The sequence below is a fragment of the Helicoverpa armigera genome, chromosome 15 (genome assembly GCF_030705265.1).
Source record: "Helicoverpa armigera isolate CAAS_96S chromosome 15, ASM3070526v1, whole genome shotgun sequence".
Taxonomy (NCBI): domain Eukaryota; kingdom Metazoa; phylum Arthropoda; class Insecta; order Lepidoptera; family Noctuidae; genus Helicoverpa; species Helicoverpa armigera.
The window spans coordinates 5,017,426-5,035,417 of record NC_087134.1 but is presented as its reverse complement, the minus strand read 5'-3'; the positions used below and the strand labels follow the sequence as shown (position 1 = coordinate 5,035,417).

General features: G+C 38.5%; 3 protein-coding genes across 4 annotated transcripts; 1 reads left to right on the top strand and 2 right to left on the bottom strand.

Moving 5' to 3' along the window:
- Positions 1-173: 173 nt before the first annotated feature.
- LOC110382022 (uncharacterized) lies at positions 174-3,860 on the bottom strand. Its single transcript, XM_064038260.1, has 5 exons — positions 2,845-3,860; positions 2,432-2,627; positions 917-928; positions 720-869; positions 174-467 (listed from the first exon to the last, which is right to left on the bottom strand). The coding sequence occupies exons 1-5, from the start codon at positions 3,724-3,726 to the stop codon at positions 205-207; spliced, it is 1,503 nt and encodes a 500-aa protein (XP_063894330.1). The 5' UTR covers positions 3,727-3,860; the 3' UTR covers positions 174-204.
- A 1,604-nt stretch (positions 3,861-5,464) lies between these two features.
- On the bottom strand, positions 5,465-7,987 carry LOC110382024 (uncharacterized). Its single transcript, XM_064038365.1, is given in 4 exon segments — positions 5,465-5,785; positions 6,034-6,200; positions 6,384-6,577; positions 6,674-7,987. Coding segments are annotated over 4 exon segments (1,680 nt in total). The 5' UTR covers positions 7,733-7,987; the 3' UTR covers positions 5,465-5,525.
- Positions 7,988-14,341: 6,354 nt separating this feature from the next.
- LOC110376362 (uncharacterized) lies at positions 14,342-16,534 on the top strand. Of its 2 annotated transcripts, none has more exons than XM_064038307.1 (2): positions 14,342-14,698; positions 14,973-16,534. In XM_064038307.1, exon 2 carries the CDS (start codon positions 15,024-15,026, stop codon positions 16,422-16,424), a length of 1,401 nt encoding a protein of 466 aa, XP_063894377.1. In that variant the 5' UTR covers positions 14,342-14,698; positions 14,973-15,023; the 3' UTR covers positions 16,425-16,534. The 2 variants fall into 2 exon arrangements, with proteins under 2 accessions (XP_063894377.1, XP_021190491.3); XM_021334816.3 differs by lacking the exon at positions 14,342-14,698 and adding an exon at positions 14,767-14,901.
- Positions 16,535-17,992: the final 1,458 nt, after the last annotated feature.

Sequence of the window (17,992 nt, the reverse complement as noted above, 5' to 3'; positions counted from 1 at the left end):
TTACATCTTTACATAATTAATTAAATCTTCTTACAAGACCTTATCAACTTTTTGATACTTACTAGCAAAAGGTTTTAAATCTGATGTCCAAAAGGTGTGTTTGTTTTCCTAGATATTTATAAACCTATGCACAGCAAAACATGATTTCTGTATCTAGGAAAAGAAGTAAATTGTATGTTATTTATTATGTATATTGTTTATATGTTATTTTACATTACGACCTTTACCCTTCCTGATTTCAGCTGCAAACACGATAAGAGATAGAATTGTACCTACAAACAGTACTCCAAAAGGTACTCGTTGGTCTCTCAGCCTTATTGGACGGAAACACCGTGGTATGCTGTGGTCTTCGGGCATCGAAGTGGGTATATTAAGCATTTTTTGAGTCCATCTGTAGTATGCTTCGGGCAAGCCAGCTTCTTTTAGGCGTGCTGCGAAAACTTGGAGGTCTTCGAAGAACGGGAAACCTATGGATGAAATGTTTGTCAATTACTTTTTGGATGGGATCTAAGGTATGCGTGCATACAACTTCAAACGTCATTTGCAAAATAAAACACACTTTTCTAGACCGCATATGCTTTCGCTTTTTGTGATTGTGACAGTTGTATTTTGGTAGGATGTCTCCTTTTATTACACTAATTTAGGCAGTAGTTCCCACGGAACGCAAGTGAAACCGCGGGAAAATGGCTAGTCTTAATATAACATGCAGAAATACCCACCTGATCTGGCAATGTAGGACAGGTAATAATTGTGTAGACATTCCGCTACCATGTCGATTAATGGTCCTTGTTCGTTGGAGTACTTCGTAAGGATCTCCATTTCAGCATCGGATTTCCTCTCCAATGATGTGGCAAATGGCTGCTGCAGAACTATATCTGGGTAAACAGTAAATATAAATGGATGAGGTCAGTGTGACCCAGATCTGCACCTCAAACTTCACTGAGGCGGAGATACGCAGCGCCAAGACGCTGCTGTACGAGACTCTGCTTATGGCAGACCGAATGCCGTCCCGCAGGAGGGATGAAAAGGGAGAGAGGAGTCTCCAAGATATAATTAAAGTATTGAAGGAGACCGACCCAGACGACGTACCAACTTTCGTGGCAAAGGAGTTGCGTAAGCTGCCCCCGGTCACGTTTGACCACGTCGACGTCCTCCTAAAAGGCTCCTAAAAGGCTCCTAAAAGACATCACGAGTATGAGGTCTAGCCTGGTCGAGCTGCAGTTGAAGCTGGAAGCATCGCAATCTACCATCAGTGATCTACGCAGTGAAGTAGCAGCATTACGTAACTGTGAATGTAGGTCACACGAGCCTGCCAACAGCGACAACACACGCCACGGACAGGCCAACGCATCGCCGCTAAGCGCCGCGTCAGCAAAATTGCACTCGTCGCCGCTCTCCACTGCTAGCGATGCTAAACTGTGCCCCGCCCCCTCCGCGTCTCCTGCCGTCGGGACGCCGATAAATGCAAGCACGTCGAAGCCTAGACGTGTTTACTCGGCTGCCGTAAAGAAAGATCCCGTTCAACGGCTAACCAAGGCTATTGTGGGAGTCCAGAGTCTCCCCGAAGTAACCCAAGGCTCGGTTCATCTTGAACCTGGCAAAGGGACGGCTGATGCAGATGGTTTCATCAAGGTGGAGAGGAAAAAGAAGAAGCCATCTAGTCGAAACCGATGCGGAACTGCATTGACGGGTCCGAACATGCTGTTGCGTCCCGCAATACCTACGACGCAGCTGTATGTTTCGCGTCTGCATCACTCCACGAAGGTCGAGGAGATCGTGGAGTATATACGTGTGAAGACCAACTGGACATTGAGAGTCGAGAAGTTAGAGCCGAGACACAACACGAATTTTAAATCGTTTGTGGTGCGTGTGCCGACTCAGCATCTCGACATGTTCCAAGAACAGTTTTGGCCGAAAGGTGTCGTTTTCCGGCGATTCCGCGGGAGACTACGTGACACCGCGCAGTGCAACACGACACCGCCTACTCGTGTTAACACTTAGTTTTAATTGTTTTGTACTTTTGTATGTATTAGTTTATCATTATTGTAATGTTAATTATTGTTTATGTATTGTATGTGCTATGGGCCTTAGTTGCCTGAATTAAAGGAATAAATAAATAAATAAATAAAATAATATTCTACTTAGTTATTGAAGCGTCTTTTTGTAATTGTATTGGGTTGCCCAGGTAACTGGGCTGAGAAGGTCAGATAGGCAGTCGCTTCTTGTAAAACGCTGGTATTCAGCTGCATTCGGTAAGACTGGAAGCTGACCCCAATGAAGTGTCTTATTGGATGTAAACAAAATAATCGTACATTTTTTTTTAATAAGGCAATCCCGATTTGTGTAGTTGGTGTTGCAAGTTAAGTTTGGATGCCTGAATGGTAGTTTTAAACAATCCTAATTGCCTGCAATAGGTCCAATAGATACTTACCAAGAGTTTCATGAGGTGTCAATAGAGATCGATTAAAGAATTCCACTTGTAACTTGTTTTTCTTATTCAGCAGCTGTTTGGAAAGTTCTCTAAATGACGGAGAAGTATATAGAGTTGCGCCCGATCTATACAGCTCTTCTAGAGTACTTATTTGTTCTATACGTCGCAGTGTTGTATATACTCGGCTTATGTGGCCCTAAAATACAATCAAAAGAAAGTTATTTTGAGAACCTCTCTATCTTTTAAGTACGAATTCCTACTTAAAAGGCTATCTTTAGAAGTATAGTGAGTCCTTTCTTCATAACGACTCGAAATGGGTCGACTAATTGATTTTCGAACTGTAGGTACTTTTTTCAATTTGTTGTAAAGAACTGAATAATACTGAATTTATTTCAGTGAACTGACCAGCTCACCTGATATACAGCAAGAAACAAAACCGATCCTGCTAAACAGGAGCCTCTCATCAGCAGCAACGTGCGTTGCTTCATCGGTGAGCTTCCAGTCATGGTCATCGTCAACGTGTGATAAAGGTAATACCAGCATGACTTGTTCTTCACACCAGTCAGTCTCTTGTTCACGATCGCGCTGCACCAGATTATGACGCTTATTAACATTATCACTCCTATGATAAACATCCACGACGGCGGAGAGTAAACGTTAAACGCTCCATGCCAAATTGGTATCACACCAGTTCTTTTTACAAAAGCACATAACTTATCTGTGATCACATAATGCAGATAATAAATGTGCTCATCCGAATACAGAGTCATAAATCTCGAATTGAACGATATATCTAACTCGTTTCGAGCGATGCAACCCAAGCTTCCACTTAGATTCCCGGGAACGGCGAAACCATATGTGTTGCAAGTTTCATTTTCAGGAAAAGATAAATTGAAATTAAAATGTGTGATCAAGTCGTTCATCACAATTCCATCCAGACCGCAGTACCCATGCGATCGGCTCAAATTGAAATGCCCGTAATAATGTAAGTTGCTACAATCTTTGATAGATGTAGGATATCTTTCGAATATGCTCGCCTTTATTGGATAGTTTTCGGATAGCTTTTCCCCACTTTTTCTTATGGCTTTAAGTAATTCTTGCTTGTTAGTTGCATTTATCAACTTTACTGGTCTATCATATAAACAATCTCCGTCTGTTGATGGCCTCTTTCCGTTGTAAATTAGCATTTTATCTTCGCAGGTATAAGGGAATGCTACAATAACGCGCATGATTTTAAACTTGTGCCAAATCGAGTTCATGATATTGTCCAACAGCAACATATCACTTGTACTCATTGTGCCATTCAAACATTGGTACTGCTGTTGTCCTGTCACGATAAAATATAACAAAGACCAATTAAGACTCTTAACAACATACTTTAATAGACCTGAATCGGCCGTCTTCTTTGTAAAATGTTTTGTGATCAATATTATGTTGGGGTAGTCGGTTGTTTTGATAGATTTTCTGTCGATATCCATGTTGATGGTGTATCTTTTGCCACATACATTTATTATCACAACTGAATGTCCACAGGTTTTTACTAAACATGATTTTAACTCTGGGTTAGTATGTGTATTGATATCGATTACTACTGTTTGTGAATATTTTTCAACTGGTAGAAGCGGACAATTTGGAAGCATTGCCGGCAGCACGAGCTTATTGCTAGGTTCACAGCTTGAACTTGCAATACAAACGAAGAACACAAAACACTTAATTCTGTGCATTGTCCGTCAAATTACCACAAGTATCCTTCTAGATCGATTTTTCACTAACGAGTGCTAGAAACTCCCAAATAGAAGCGTGTTTATGATAATTATCAACAGTACTTATTTAAGTATGGACATAAATCACGATATGAGTTCACCCGTCAATCCGTTAAGCTGACAAAATATCAACGATGAAGATTTATTTATTGATGATGATGTGTAGTTGTGTAAACGTAGTGATAACATCATTTTGTCAGCAAATAATTCCATCACAATTTTGTGAACGGTGCTTCAATAATACACAGCTTGGATTGATTTATGATAAGTTTAGTCACGCGGCAGTGGCATGAGAAGGGAAGGTACTTACCTACAAATAATATTTAGGTACAGATGATTAAAAATGTGGTGTACCTGCCTTATGGTTAAAAAGAGGTGACGGTTGATATCCCTTTTTTTTTTTTAACGACGTCCAAAATCATCAAATGACCCCTCCCGCTGTGGGTTAGCAGCGGTGAGGGAGTGCCAGACTCTTACTGACTAAAAACCGTCCGTGTTCCGTCATAGGCCTTTTATGTACCAGGGCCGCGGTATCTCTTTCGAACAACCCGCAACGGTTAATATCCCTTACTTTCTGTTAGGAAGGTGACCCTTGTCAATATAAGGTATTCTCAAAACTGGGAGACCACTTTCATGACTGATTGTGCCTACTAGTTTAGCTTGTGAATTGTTTAGCGTGGCTGAGGTAGACCTTAACCCAGCTTGCTTTTCTGCTCATATTGTTTAAATACGACTTTCTTTTAGTTGTATGTAGATGTACCTGCCACAGGCCTATGTTTCGGTTCCACGGTAGTAGGTATTTGGATACTGAGGTAAATTCGATTAGGCTGGAAGCCGACCTTATAGGGTCTGATAAATTAATTTATTAATTCGAGATTATATTTCTAGTATTGACAGGCTGGAATAGAATGAGATGTGTACGTAGGTACTGATACTACTACTGATACGAGTTGTTTCGTATAAGACTAAGCCAAGATATTCTGGGTATCACTCAGATCAAAGTCTGAGGGGTATCAGTTAACATTTTTATAACTTGGTTAATCATCAGGGTCAGTCGGAAGCTGGACGGAAAGCCAGGATGGAGAAGGTTGATGGAGAAGAATTGAACAACTTGCCTTCCTAGCACACATTTATATTTATTATCGCAGCACATACCATACATCAATTATTTAGTTTCAAATTATAGGTGACTTCATGTTTTTTCACAATATCAATAATGGAGTGCGTTGAAAGGACAAAACTATGTCTAAGATATACGATGTCACTTCTATGCTTATGTTAAATTAGTGCGAGTAGGTACACATACATTATAATTCAAACTTGGGAGAGTCCTAAAATTCAATCGGAGGACCTTTAAATATTTCCACTGCAAATACAATAATAGACAAAGCTGACCCCGCAAAGAGTACGAAAAATGCCACACGTTGGTCTTTCAGTTTTATTTTAGAGAAAGGCCGCGGTTCGCTACGGATTTCCGGCAATGATGTTGGGATATTCAGCATTTGTTGAGTCCATTTGTAGTACTTCGTTGGTAGACCAGCTTCTAGAAGACGTTGTGTGAATATTTGTATCTCTTCGAAAAACGGGAATCCTGAAAATATTACGAATAAAATAATCACCAGTCTCCTTTTTTCCAATGCTGGACCCCATACAAAAGTATTTCCAACCACAGGGGGTAACAATTTGGGTCAGATTTTTGATGTGAGATTTTTAGGTCTTGGTTTTTCATGACGTTGTCTTACTTGACCGTAAAGGGTTTGGAATTTGTTGAGCTCTGGATTCAAAAGTTACTACACCTTATCAACAAAAAAAAATGTTTTCAAAAATAAAAATCTTTACCCGATCGAGTGATGTAGGACAAGAAATAAGTCCTAAAACATTCATCGACTATATCGATAAGTGGTCTTCCTTCACTATCGGAGAAGTGTTCAAGGATTTTCATCTCTGCGTCTAATTTTCTGTCCAGGGTTGTGGCCCTCGGGATTTCCAGAGTAATTCCTGCGCCAGTAGGTTGAATATTAAGATTAGTATTTGTTGTACTTATTGGCCTTAACACTATTTAATTTTGCGAGGAAATACTAAATTGTAGTTAAGAAAGTTATGTATAATTTTGATCAAGATTTAATTGTCTACACTTCTACGTCATATCAGTCTTAAGATGGAACAGCTTCAATTTTAGCACCTTACCAATTCTTTCGTTGAGTATCAAACGAGATCTATTAAAAAAGTCTTCTTCCAGCTTGTTTCCTGGACGTTGCAACTGTCTAGTGAATTGTCGCATTCCGGGAGTCGTATATAAGATGGCGCCAAATGCGTAGAGATCATCCAAGGTACTTATTCTTTCGAAATGTTTCAGCGTTGTATAGACTCGACTTGTGTGACCCTGTAAGGATACAACATTCAAACAACTCGATTTTATTTCGAATTATTAAGTCACGAAATGGATCCAGTACTTTATACCTGCCAAACATGGATTTACCTGATAAACAGCCAAAAATAATATGGAACCACTTAAACATGCGCTCCTTATTATGATCATAGATCTATTCTTCATAGGTGAGCATCCAATCATTGTCGTCATTACAGCATTGAGCAGGTAGTACCAGTATGCCATCACTTTTTGGCCGGTAATTGTTCTGTTGATGATGGCATACACCCACATGATACCACTTATTAATACTAACACTCCCATGATTATAAACCACAACGGAGGTCTGAATACATTGTACGGGCCGTGCCAAAGTGGTACAACACCAGTCTTCCTCACCAGAGCACACAGCTTGTCAGTAGTTATATAATGCAGGTAGTAAATGTGCTCATCCGAGTACAGAGTCATAAACCTTGAATTGAAAGACAAATCCAGCTAATGAGCTGGTTCGCAATGGCGAACTATGCAACCCAGACTCCCACTTATATTCCCAGGAATAGCAAAGCCGTAAATGTTACAATCTTCATTTTTAGGAGAGGACAAATTAAATCTAAAATGTGTAAGCAAGTCGTGCATAACCATTCCGTCCAAGCCACAGTATCCAAAAGTAAGGTTTAAGTTGAAATGTATGTCGTAGTAATGTAAATTTTTACACTGTGTTATAGACGTAGGATATCTTTCAAATATATTTGCCTTTATGGGATAGTGTGCACATAAGCCTGTGCCGCTGTAATTTATAGCTGCAAGTAAGTCTTTATAACTGGTAGCATTAATTAACTTTATAGACCTATCATATAATTTTTGAGTGGATGGTCTCTTCCTGTGATAGATGATCATTTTCTGTTTACAAGCTATAGGGAATGCTAGCCCAACTCGCATGACTTCAAACCGGTGCCATATTGTGTTCATAAACTTTTCTAACAATCGGAAATGCTTTGATGTCATGGTGCCATTCTTGCACGAGAACACGCTGTCACCAGTTACGATGATGTATAGCCAGGACCAATTAGATTTCATAAATAATTCCAGCAAAGGGCTCTTGTTGCACCGTACTGCCTTGAAAGATAAATGGCCAGTCGTTATAATCACGTTAGGAAATTCGTTTGTCATTATTCGCTTATTTGTGAAATTCACTTCGGGGCGTCTATCATAGTCAGTTAAAATCAGTACAGATTGTTCAGAAACACTTTTCAGAATGCACGTTCTTATACTTGGGTCAGAATTAACGTCAACATCAAACAGTATTGTCTGGGAATGTTTTGTGATTGGTATCAGAGGGCAGTCTATAGCCACAGATGGTACGAGTTTCTTTCCTGGTTTGCTGCTTGAAATTGCTAATAACGTTGTTAAAATAAGGATAGCGAGTAACTTCATTTTTGTTGGAAGATAAACAAGCGACTGTTAAGTCAAAGAAGTCACTTCACACCATTTCTCGCTGAGATCGGTTTAACGAAAGGCAGCTTGAAAGCTTTTTTTATTACTATGTGGATGACATCTGTAAGTATGGAGCAATATTAATCAGGCTGAAAGGTTTGCTGGGTAAATATGTAGACATGACAGTATGCAGTATGTCGAAGATTTCTTTATTGGAAAAATATAACTGTTTATCAGTAAATGACATTGGTTTTCAAAGAAACAGGCTTTGTGTTCCAAGTCGTAAAGCGGTCGATCTTGATAAAGTCAGATATCGCCTCCTTCTCCTTCGCTGGTAATCAACGAAATGCTTTAACTCATTAAACAGATGTTCTATTTGCATTTCACAATTATTTATTTTTAGGTAAGTATTTTCAATAAGTTTCATCATGCTATTTACCTCCCGATTTTACAACTGCACCATAGGATGAGTAAACATTTGCCTTCGTGTGAAACACGTGAGTTTGCTCTCCGTATAGAATTATAAATTAACACGTCCATATATCAATAGAGTACCACCATATATAAAATAAACGTTACTCTAGTTTCCAAAGCCATTGTCAGGAATCAGTTGGGGATGGCTAATCTCTTCATATTGTTCATACTTTCTGTTCTATTGGCGTTTTGTACTGGACGAAGTTTGGATGGACTGCATTTGCACCCAGAGATCCTGAAGACTACGGTGGAAATTCGTATTGGCAACGACTACATGGACTACAGTCCCTATCATTTGTACCTGTTCAGGGAAGACGCTGATGTTCCTCTTGTACCTGTGCTGCCGTCTAACAGTATCTTGGAAGTTGTCGAGGACCATTCGGATGAATAGCAACTCCCCGTAATGGGAGTAAGATATGGGAAAATAGTGTAGTCATCTTTATGTAAAGCATTGGACAGATTGCTCTTCGACCAATAAGTTTTGTGTTGTACCTACCTATTTGATAAGTTTATTGTGATATAAAATAAACTGTTTTAGCAACTAAGATTTGTTTCCTTCTTTTAATGTGTTAAATAGTGCACCCAGTAACAGCATACACCATAAATGATAGCATGGACGCCAGCAGATCAACCTACCTGAGCTTGCCAAATTTTATCATTTGAACATTAACCTTCCACTATTGTGAAAAGGTTGAAAATCTTTTGGAAAATAAGACAGATCAGGGTCCAAAAGTAGGTATTATACGATAAACACCATAAAACTTTATAATATTATCCGTGTTTGCAGAAAATAAAAACTACTCTTTTATAATCAATTTTCTCTACTCTTTTATCTTCAATTTACAATTGAACAATGCAGTTAATTGTATTTACCATGCATGTGCAGACAATTAAGAAACAGTCTGCCCTATATTTTAAAGCATACCAGGATATTCCTACTGTTCAAAAAGGTGATAACATGCTACAGCTAGCACTCACGGCTTTTAAAACAATTTACATAAATCGGAGAACTTATGTTAATAATATTCAGATCGGCCTATCTGCACCTGCGTGCGAAGTGTGCGGAGCACACTGGCGCCGGCGAAGAAATAGCCGAGGAAATAGCAGCGCGGCTCTGCTATCTCTAAATCAAAGGTTTTTTATTTTTCATATAGACCTATTACAGGTGCTTAAGAAACTGCTAAGAAACTATCCGCCAAGGCATCTTCTTAATCTTGATTTTCTACTCTAGAGCAATGTTATTCGAGTTCTTCTATTTCGGGTGCAAATTGTCAAGTTTGAACACTGTACAAGATAACTATAGAAGTGGTAGTATGTCTAGTAAGTGTTAGTATGTCTAAATCAGGAATACGCCTTTGACTTTTGGCGCTATGTTATTTTATTTTATAACTCTACATAGATAATCATCAATTTACCAATTTACCTATCACCTATATCTATATCACACGGTTATTGCGAAAGACTGTTCATTAAATATTTCATCATTGGTATGAAATGTACCCAAAGTAAGCCTTGATACAAGATCTACATAGGCACTTTATTTTTAATACTAGCTTCCGCCAGTGGTTTGCTCCCGCTAAACTTCTTCTCGCACTTAGATAAAAGAACCTGTTTATTTTTCTGATGTATCAACCATATTACTGCCAGGTTTTATCTTAGTGTGACCAGCCATTCTTGTGTGAAGCTTGGCTTAAATTAGGGGTGGCAGTGGTTGAAAAGACCAATTCACTACTTTTGTCCATAGCAGGCACCTACCTACATGGTTGGTACAAACAATGGCTGAAATTCTTAATTATAAATATATGGAGGGCGTTTCAAAGAGACAACTTTATATGTAAATACAAAAATATATCATTTATTTCTTAAAACATAGAACAATACAATTTAATCTCAATTATCCGTTTTGAAGTATGCACTTAAGTGGTAGGTATCACAACTTTGGTAATTACACGACATCTTTAGTTGAAGTTTAGCCTACCCAAGTGGGGAGGAACTTGATCCTGCGGCCATCCAGTCCCGCCTGCCCGTTGTCGAACAGAAGACCGTCGTAGTTGGCCAGCAGATCGTTGCTGGGGTTGTCTCCACGGAGAGCAGACCTCTTCGCCACCTTGTGGATAGGCTCAGTAGTTTCAGGCTCAGGAGTAGTAGGAACATCTACGATCTCCACAACAGCCGGTATCGCGTCGACCACTTCAAGAACAGTTAGAACAGAAACATCTTCATCACCTTGGTCAGCCGCTGTGGTGGTCTCAGCAGGCTGTTCTGCAGTTGTAGGAGCTGAGTAGGCGCATCCGAGCAGCGCCAGCGAGAGAAGGACAATCAAAGTTGAAGCCATGGTCTTGGATGCTTCTAAGTAACTTCTCCGCGATGATATGGGAATTATTCCCAAAAACTTGTATACGTTAGCCGTCTTCCGATGCTGACTTGTGTTTATGATTCTCCGGCGTGCATTTAGTTTTTATACCAGTAATGAGATGGTGCTAAACAAAAATTATCCAGAATTGGACATCATTGACGCGAACGGTTTTGATAATAATTGGTAAAGCAAATATTCTCAATAACATAATGACCATGAATACCCATTGTTGTGCACTATATTGAAAAATTATGACAAACACTTCGTTTGCTTTAGTAATTTGAGAGTAAAAAACGCATTTTGTAACGTGACAGTCGCATCCTTCCGTTTATTGATGAGTAAGGCTGTCAGTAAGTAGTTATATTGCATAATGCTGAATATTTGTTACAGATCATGAATTCTGATAATCCCATGAATCACGATAAGGTTTAAATTCTATGAAGTTGACTTGAATCATCAATCATAAGCAGCTAGTCCGCAGTTCCGTAAACACGAGCGTTTGTTTACAAAATGTATGTTTGTGGTACGTTTCCTCTTAGTCTAATTATGAAGTATATAGTTGAACGTTTATTATTTACAAGCCTTAACTTGTTTTTCATTCACGTTAACTCCTCAACTAGGTAAGTTACATTAAAGGGTATCTAAGTTAATAATATAACACAATAGCATTAAGAAACCATGTCTTTTGGTGACAGTAATCTAAACCTTTGCATTGAGTTCTAAGCAGAATCATTTCATACCTGCATACAAACTTTAACAAATCGACATGTTGAACTGCTTAACAAACTGTAATACATATTACCAAGGGTTATCGAAAAGAACTTTGCATCTAGATAGTCTGGGAAAAAAGCTAGAAACAGCTCATAGTACATCTACCTGCTACTAGATAACTACGGGAACTATATTTTTTGTCACCAAAATGTATTTTTGTCATCAAGTTGTATCACCTAATAAATAGATTTATCGCCGCGAAATATTTTCGTTCTCAGATAAACAAAGAGTGTTCCCATGTATGAATTACCAAATTATTGTCAATATAATGTATAAAATATGAGATGGATCACCAATAAAATTGTAGTGCATTACATGAATATAAACTTCGTTCTTATAATAATAGTTTTATTACTTAAATAATAGCTTGGTGCTCAAAATGGTAGATCTGTCACCAAATAAATCGATTAATCGATCCCTGACTGCGACTGCTTTTTATTTGTTATTTTGTCACCAATACAGTATTTACATTTTATTATGTTCAGTTATTAAAATAATGTATTCGTTACCAATTTAATACATCAGTTTATAATTTTAATGAAAATATTTTCAAAGGGAAGAGGAAGGGAAGGAAGACAAATTGGCGCGCTTTCGGCCTCAACGAATGGGTTGTAGGTTGGTTGTAGGTACGATCATACGATGCTTATTTTGACTTTAATTAAGTGTTTTATTTACTATTCAGCTAGAAATTTAATTTAAATATATTTATACTACCTGTGGAAATTAAGACCCTTGGGGGAGGCACATGGCCAGTGAAGTAGTAGACTCTTTTGGTTGAAAGGATGATGACGACCACCCTACATTTTAATACAATTCATGAAATTTTCTAGTGATATAATATATGATTTATTGGTGATCTCTTTAAATTAGTTTGCCTAAATACTATTAGGACAAACCTATTATAATACATACAAAACCATTTATTTGGTACTTGACCCCATATCTCCATGATTTTCGGTAATTTATTGTGGAATTGATTTTATATTGTTTGGTGATACATTTTGGTGACAAATCTACTATTTTGAGGGCAAACCCTATTATTTAAGAAACACAAAATGAATTAAATTGGTGACAGCTTAAATCATACCCGATAACTACTTCATACAAAGTATGAAGCGACATCATAAAATGCTCTTTCAGGCCCGGGGGTTCGATACCATAAACTGCAGGACCTTTTTGACAAAACTTAAAAGAACCTGTAAACTGATTTAGGCCCAACTTGAGTATAGAATTATGTAGAGATCGGTGTGTTGTAGTCGGGACTGCGATCGCCGTTCACGATAATATTTTGAAAAGCCTTAGCTTACTGAAGTGGGATGGGAGGAATAAGTTCCTAAACATAGGAGTTTCGATGTGGCTATAGGTAATGTAACTGACTCAAACGTCCATTGAATTACACCTATAGTTTATTTACCTGTCTACGTGTCTCTTTTAGTGTCTATCTGTCTACGAACTAGATGATACCAATACATAAAACATTCTCCCTCATACAATCTAAGAATATCTGCAAGACTTGCTTGGTGGAAACATAAATTGGTGCCCATGAAATTGTACTGCCCTTGTTATTGTTGTGGTTACAAATGTGCTGAAAACATGTAAGTCTGCTGCTAATTACCTGCTGTTATCAACATTCTGACTTCACATTTCAGCTATTATATAAAATGTATCTACAAAAATTTTGCAGATATCCATGTTTGTTGTTCCATTGTACATTTTTAGACATTTGAAACGCAAATATCTTGTGTTACGGCTGCAAAGGTGTTAAATTGTTTTGTTGCTCTTTATTCTTATCAGTTATCAGCAGCGTTTGGCATCTCGTTAGCGTGTTGCCCATAGTCAAGGCTCATAATGAAAGGATCACTAACGTCTGTTTTCAGAGCCTGTATTGTATGATCGTGCGTCAGTACTGTTCTAAAAATAATAACGCGCATTATCTAAGTGTACGATTTCAATAAAACTTAATCATTACTGTCAGCAATAGATTCACATATAAGGTGCTCCGAGATCATCGAAGGCACAGTTCGGTTACCAGTTAAATCGAGACCAAGATAGGATCTATCAGCAATGCATTCAACACTGTTTATCGTCGCGTCGTTGGCGCTGCTGGCGCTCTGCGTGTGCGCGCCCGCCGATCAGGATGTGATCCAGCACATCCCCCAAAAAGCCGAGCAAACACCATCAGTTATAGGAAAAAACGCTGCGGAGTCTGGTGCTTCGGGAAAGGCTGCTGGTGCATCTGAGCACGTGGCAAGAGTCCGCCGTGACCTCGCCGGCCAGGAGAGCGACCTGCTCCCCGCTAGCAATGATGTCGACGTGTCGCCCTTCGGTGAAACCTCACAGCTCGAGGGCCGCAGCCGCATCAGGGTGCTCCCCGCATACCTCGGCTGAACAACCCACTTCAACACGGTACCCGCTGACTCGCAACCACACCGGAATAACGTTATCTCATAAGTTATGTAAAGTTGTATCTTTATATCGTTAAAGATATTAAACAAGCTTTTTGGTTACAAATGTACATAATCATGATGTTTTGTGCATCTTTATTTAGTGTCTAGTAATAAAGATTAGTTAAGAACAACTGTCTGTATTTTATTTAAATTCTTGTTACTCCAATAGTACGTACTTCTGTAATTTCGCATAGATATGGTAATGGACCTAAGGGTTGCTAAGTTAATTAATATTATCATCATGAAGGCAATAATTGGTATATTGGTTATAAAATGCATTTCTTCCTCATGAATTCATTTATAATCTTTGTTTGCACAATGATAATAATTTCAGTCGCCTTAACCGTGGCCATCTTTGGCATTGTATCATCTTTCAGTATTTTACAACAAGACGATCTGAATATTTCAAATATGCCAACGTTAGAAGACAACGTAAAAACAAGTGACGATGTAGTTAAAGAGACAGAATTCAAGAGAAATGTAATTGAAGATGATATTGATGATAATGCGAATGACGAAAATAAGGAAATGATTGAAGAGGCAGCAAGTAGTAACTTGGTGTATAGGCCCCTCTTCGTATACAGAAAAATACAACACAGCAAAAGAAGGATAACCATGTTCAATTCTTTTGCAGGATAACATGTTATTTCTAAGGTACCTCCTTGTTTTATTTTGTGTAGTCATCCAATTACCTCAAGCCAATCTAAAAGTTATAAAATTAACAAACCAATAAAGTAACAGCGATAAAGTCCTTTAATTCTGAAAGTGTTAAATTGGGGTTTAGTTCGATCCTAGCAGTGGAGGAATTAAGAATAATGGCTTTGTTTAGATTTTGGGCTGTGGTTATACTACTATTTGTAAGTTGCTACACTTTGTAACAATTAGTTTTAGATAAAAAGTTATGTATTAAAAATAAATAATATTCTAGGTTCCCGGGTCGTACGGGGGAATATCTCCTGTGCACGACTTCAAAGAAAAAATGGTGAGCAGTTCTAAAAACATAAACGAAAGATTTTTGTTGACCTCTCCTCATAATGCCTTGAAACACTTAGATAATGCTATTTTAAAAGCAACAAAAAACGTTACTCAAAACCCAGAAATGGATGATAATCTTTACCAGATATCAAAAGATATGGTTTCCGCTATTTTATCAAAATTAGAAATTCAAGATAAAATAACCAGGATTACTAGAGAGGCCTTAGAAGCTCCAGGGAAAAATAAAGGTATAACAGCAATTGAAACCAGACGCATATTGGATTATATCTCAAGAACACTTTCTGGACATATACTCACCATCACGAGAGCTTCTACTGAGCCCGAACTTCATCGATTGGTTTATGGCTTAGCGCAAATAGCAGCTGAGGTGTCCATTGTTTCAGCGTTAAAAGATACTACATATGCAGCAGCACTTTCTAAGAAACAGTCTGTAGATTTATCTCTAAGAAAGAAGAGATCTATTTCAAAAGGAAATGAAAACGCGTTAATGACGACATCACCCGCTCCTCCAGTAACTGTTTATGATGCAATCCTCAATAAGACTAATCATAATATTACATCTCCACCCTCAAATGATTTTCCGTCACCGTTCTCGGTTATTTCTAGGTCTGAAAAGAAAGCTGTGCATGTTATAAATACCAAAAAAGAATCTTCAGCTCCTACAAAAGGCTTTTTGAATCAAACCGTGTTAGACCTAGAAAATGGAGCACAAGACAATAATGAGACGGTACCAATAATGTTGGAGCAAACTGTTAATGGGACTCATTATGTCAAAGAGGCACAAACTTTGGATACTCAAGAACCAAGTGCACCGGGACTCACTGATGACTGGGCAGATACGAAAGAAACCGTTTACAAACCAATTAACCCTGATGTTGTTGCTGACATAGAAATAGATCAACCGGAATTTGAAGACGAAGTTAGTAACGACAAGAGAACTAAGCAAAAACTGGAGAGACTCGAAGTGAAAGCCAAAAAGGCTATTTTATACGCCGGTGATGTGGCATATCTGACTGCAGCTAGCGTTGTTGCTCTTAGACGAGCTTTGACTGCTTCTATTGAAGTTCAAATGTCTGTGAGGTATGCGAAAAATGGTATGTCGAATCATCAGGATTTAATGATGAATTTAGCGAAGACCGCTGCACAGCAGGCTGGGAAACAAGCGAAGAGTGCGACTTCAAAATCTTTAGCTTGTGAGCGAGTCATCAAACTAGCTTTGAAATATACCGCTCAGTCACATGGAGCTAATTTGAACCATGTCGCGAATAGAATTGTTATGGACACTTTGTCTTTGGCCACACTCGCTAAGTCCATGGCATTTGTTGCTTCAGACATAGCCATCAATTCTTTGTATCAAGCCACTGATGTCAAACCGCCAACATAAGCAGTTCACCTCAAAATGCATATCATTCACCTCTTATAATGTAAAATATTCACATTCCAGTAATGTCAAAAAAACTATTGTACACAAATGAATTGGAAATAAAGTACAAATACAAGTGTGTCGTTTATTAATGTGTTATGTAGACCACCAATAAGTAAGTTATCCATGTAAAGTGAACTTGCAAGAATAAAAATAATAGGTAAAGGAAAATTTTAATGAGCAGGGCTGCTGTGCAGGCAGGGCAGGTGATTAAAACTAAAAACGTGTGTCCTTGTGAACATAATAAATTGAAGGATATATGCAAGCACAGTTCGAGACATCAACATACTTATAAAAAAACATAGTTAACTGAGTATGCAGTTGACCCATGAGGTAACCACGCTAACACATTCTAAGTGAGCATGCCCTTAGAAAATTTGCGTTGTAGTGTCAATCCTTACCAGCCATACTTACGAGTCAGACTAGATAAATCCCGTTCTATAGAAAAGTCAACGATTTCCTATAGTAAATACCTAACCACTTTGTCAATTTGGATATGGTCAGATGATTTTTGTACCAAACATGGTGTATGTGAAATAAAATGTGCTAATATATCGAATCGGATCCTGGTTAACATGCTAATTCGGGGCTGCGAAATGATAATATTACTTGTAACATTTTGTTCCTTTTATGGTGAAACGAGGAAGGTGATAATTTGAGGTCCATCATAAAACAAAAAAACTAAATAAGCAAGATGAGATGAAATATTCATCATGTGTCGCCTTTTTCTACCTATGTTGGGGTCGGTTTCCAGTCCAATCGTGTGCAGCTGTTATATACCAGCGTTTTATTCTGAGATATGACAAAATATGGTTAAACAATAACATATTTAGCTGAAACTGAAATTGTACTTAGGTGTGTGTACCTACGTTTTGTGCACTTTTAGCGTAACGTTGCGTATTGACTTTCCTTCCGTTTACAATTAAAGTTGAAATCTTGTAGGTGTACAGGGCCCCGATTCTCCTAAGTTAATAATGCCAAAATCGAATAGAAATCGAATCGCAATATGATCGCAATAGCAGTTTTAACCATATCGGGCATTCTGATACTAATAAAAGACCAATCGTATTCGATTGACATGTGATAGGTGTGCGATTGGTCTGCTATTTTGGTAATTTTGGTCTATCTATAAGGTAGTTTGCTGTACAATCATTTTGCAATAAATTATTTGCAGACAAAATGATTCATTATTGAATGACAGAAAAGGATAAAAACGTTTATTTCAAAGAAAAAATAGCGGAATGCCACATAGGTATGCTTCAATCCCCACCGAGGGGGTCCCCACGTTGTCGTCGTGGTGGGGCTTGCGTGCCTCAATGATCCTGAAGCTCTGCCGGTAGAGATACTCATGCCGGAAAGGTTCAGGGGAGAGGCCAGACAAAGAGGGACCCAGGGAGGGGCCGCTCCTGACCAGTCGACGCTAGTGGACATGGCAAGGATGCGGCCATACCCGCGGAGGTGCAGGCGCACTAAAGCGGTGGTCGTTTGCTCTTCGTACAACGCAAACCTTTCGGCGGGTTTGCTGAGCC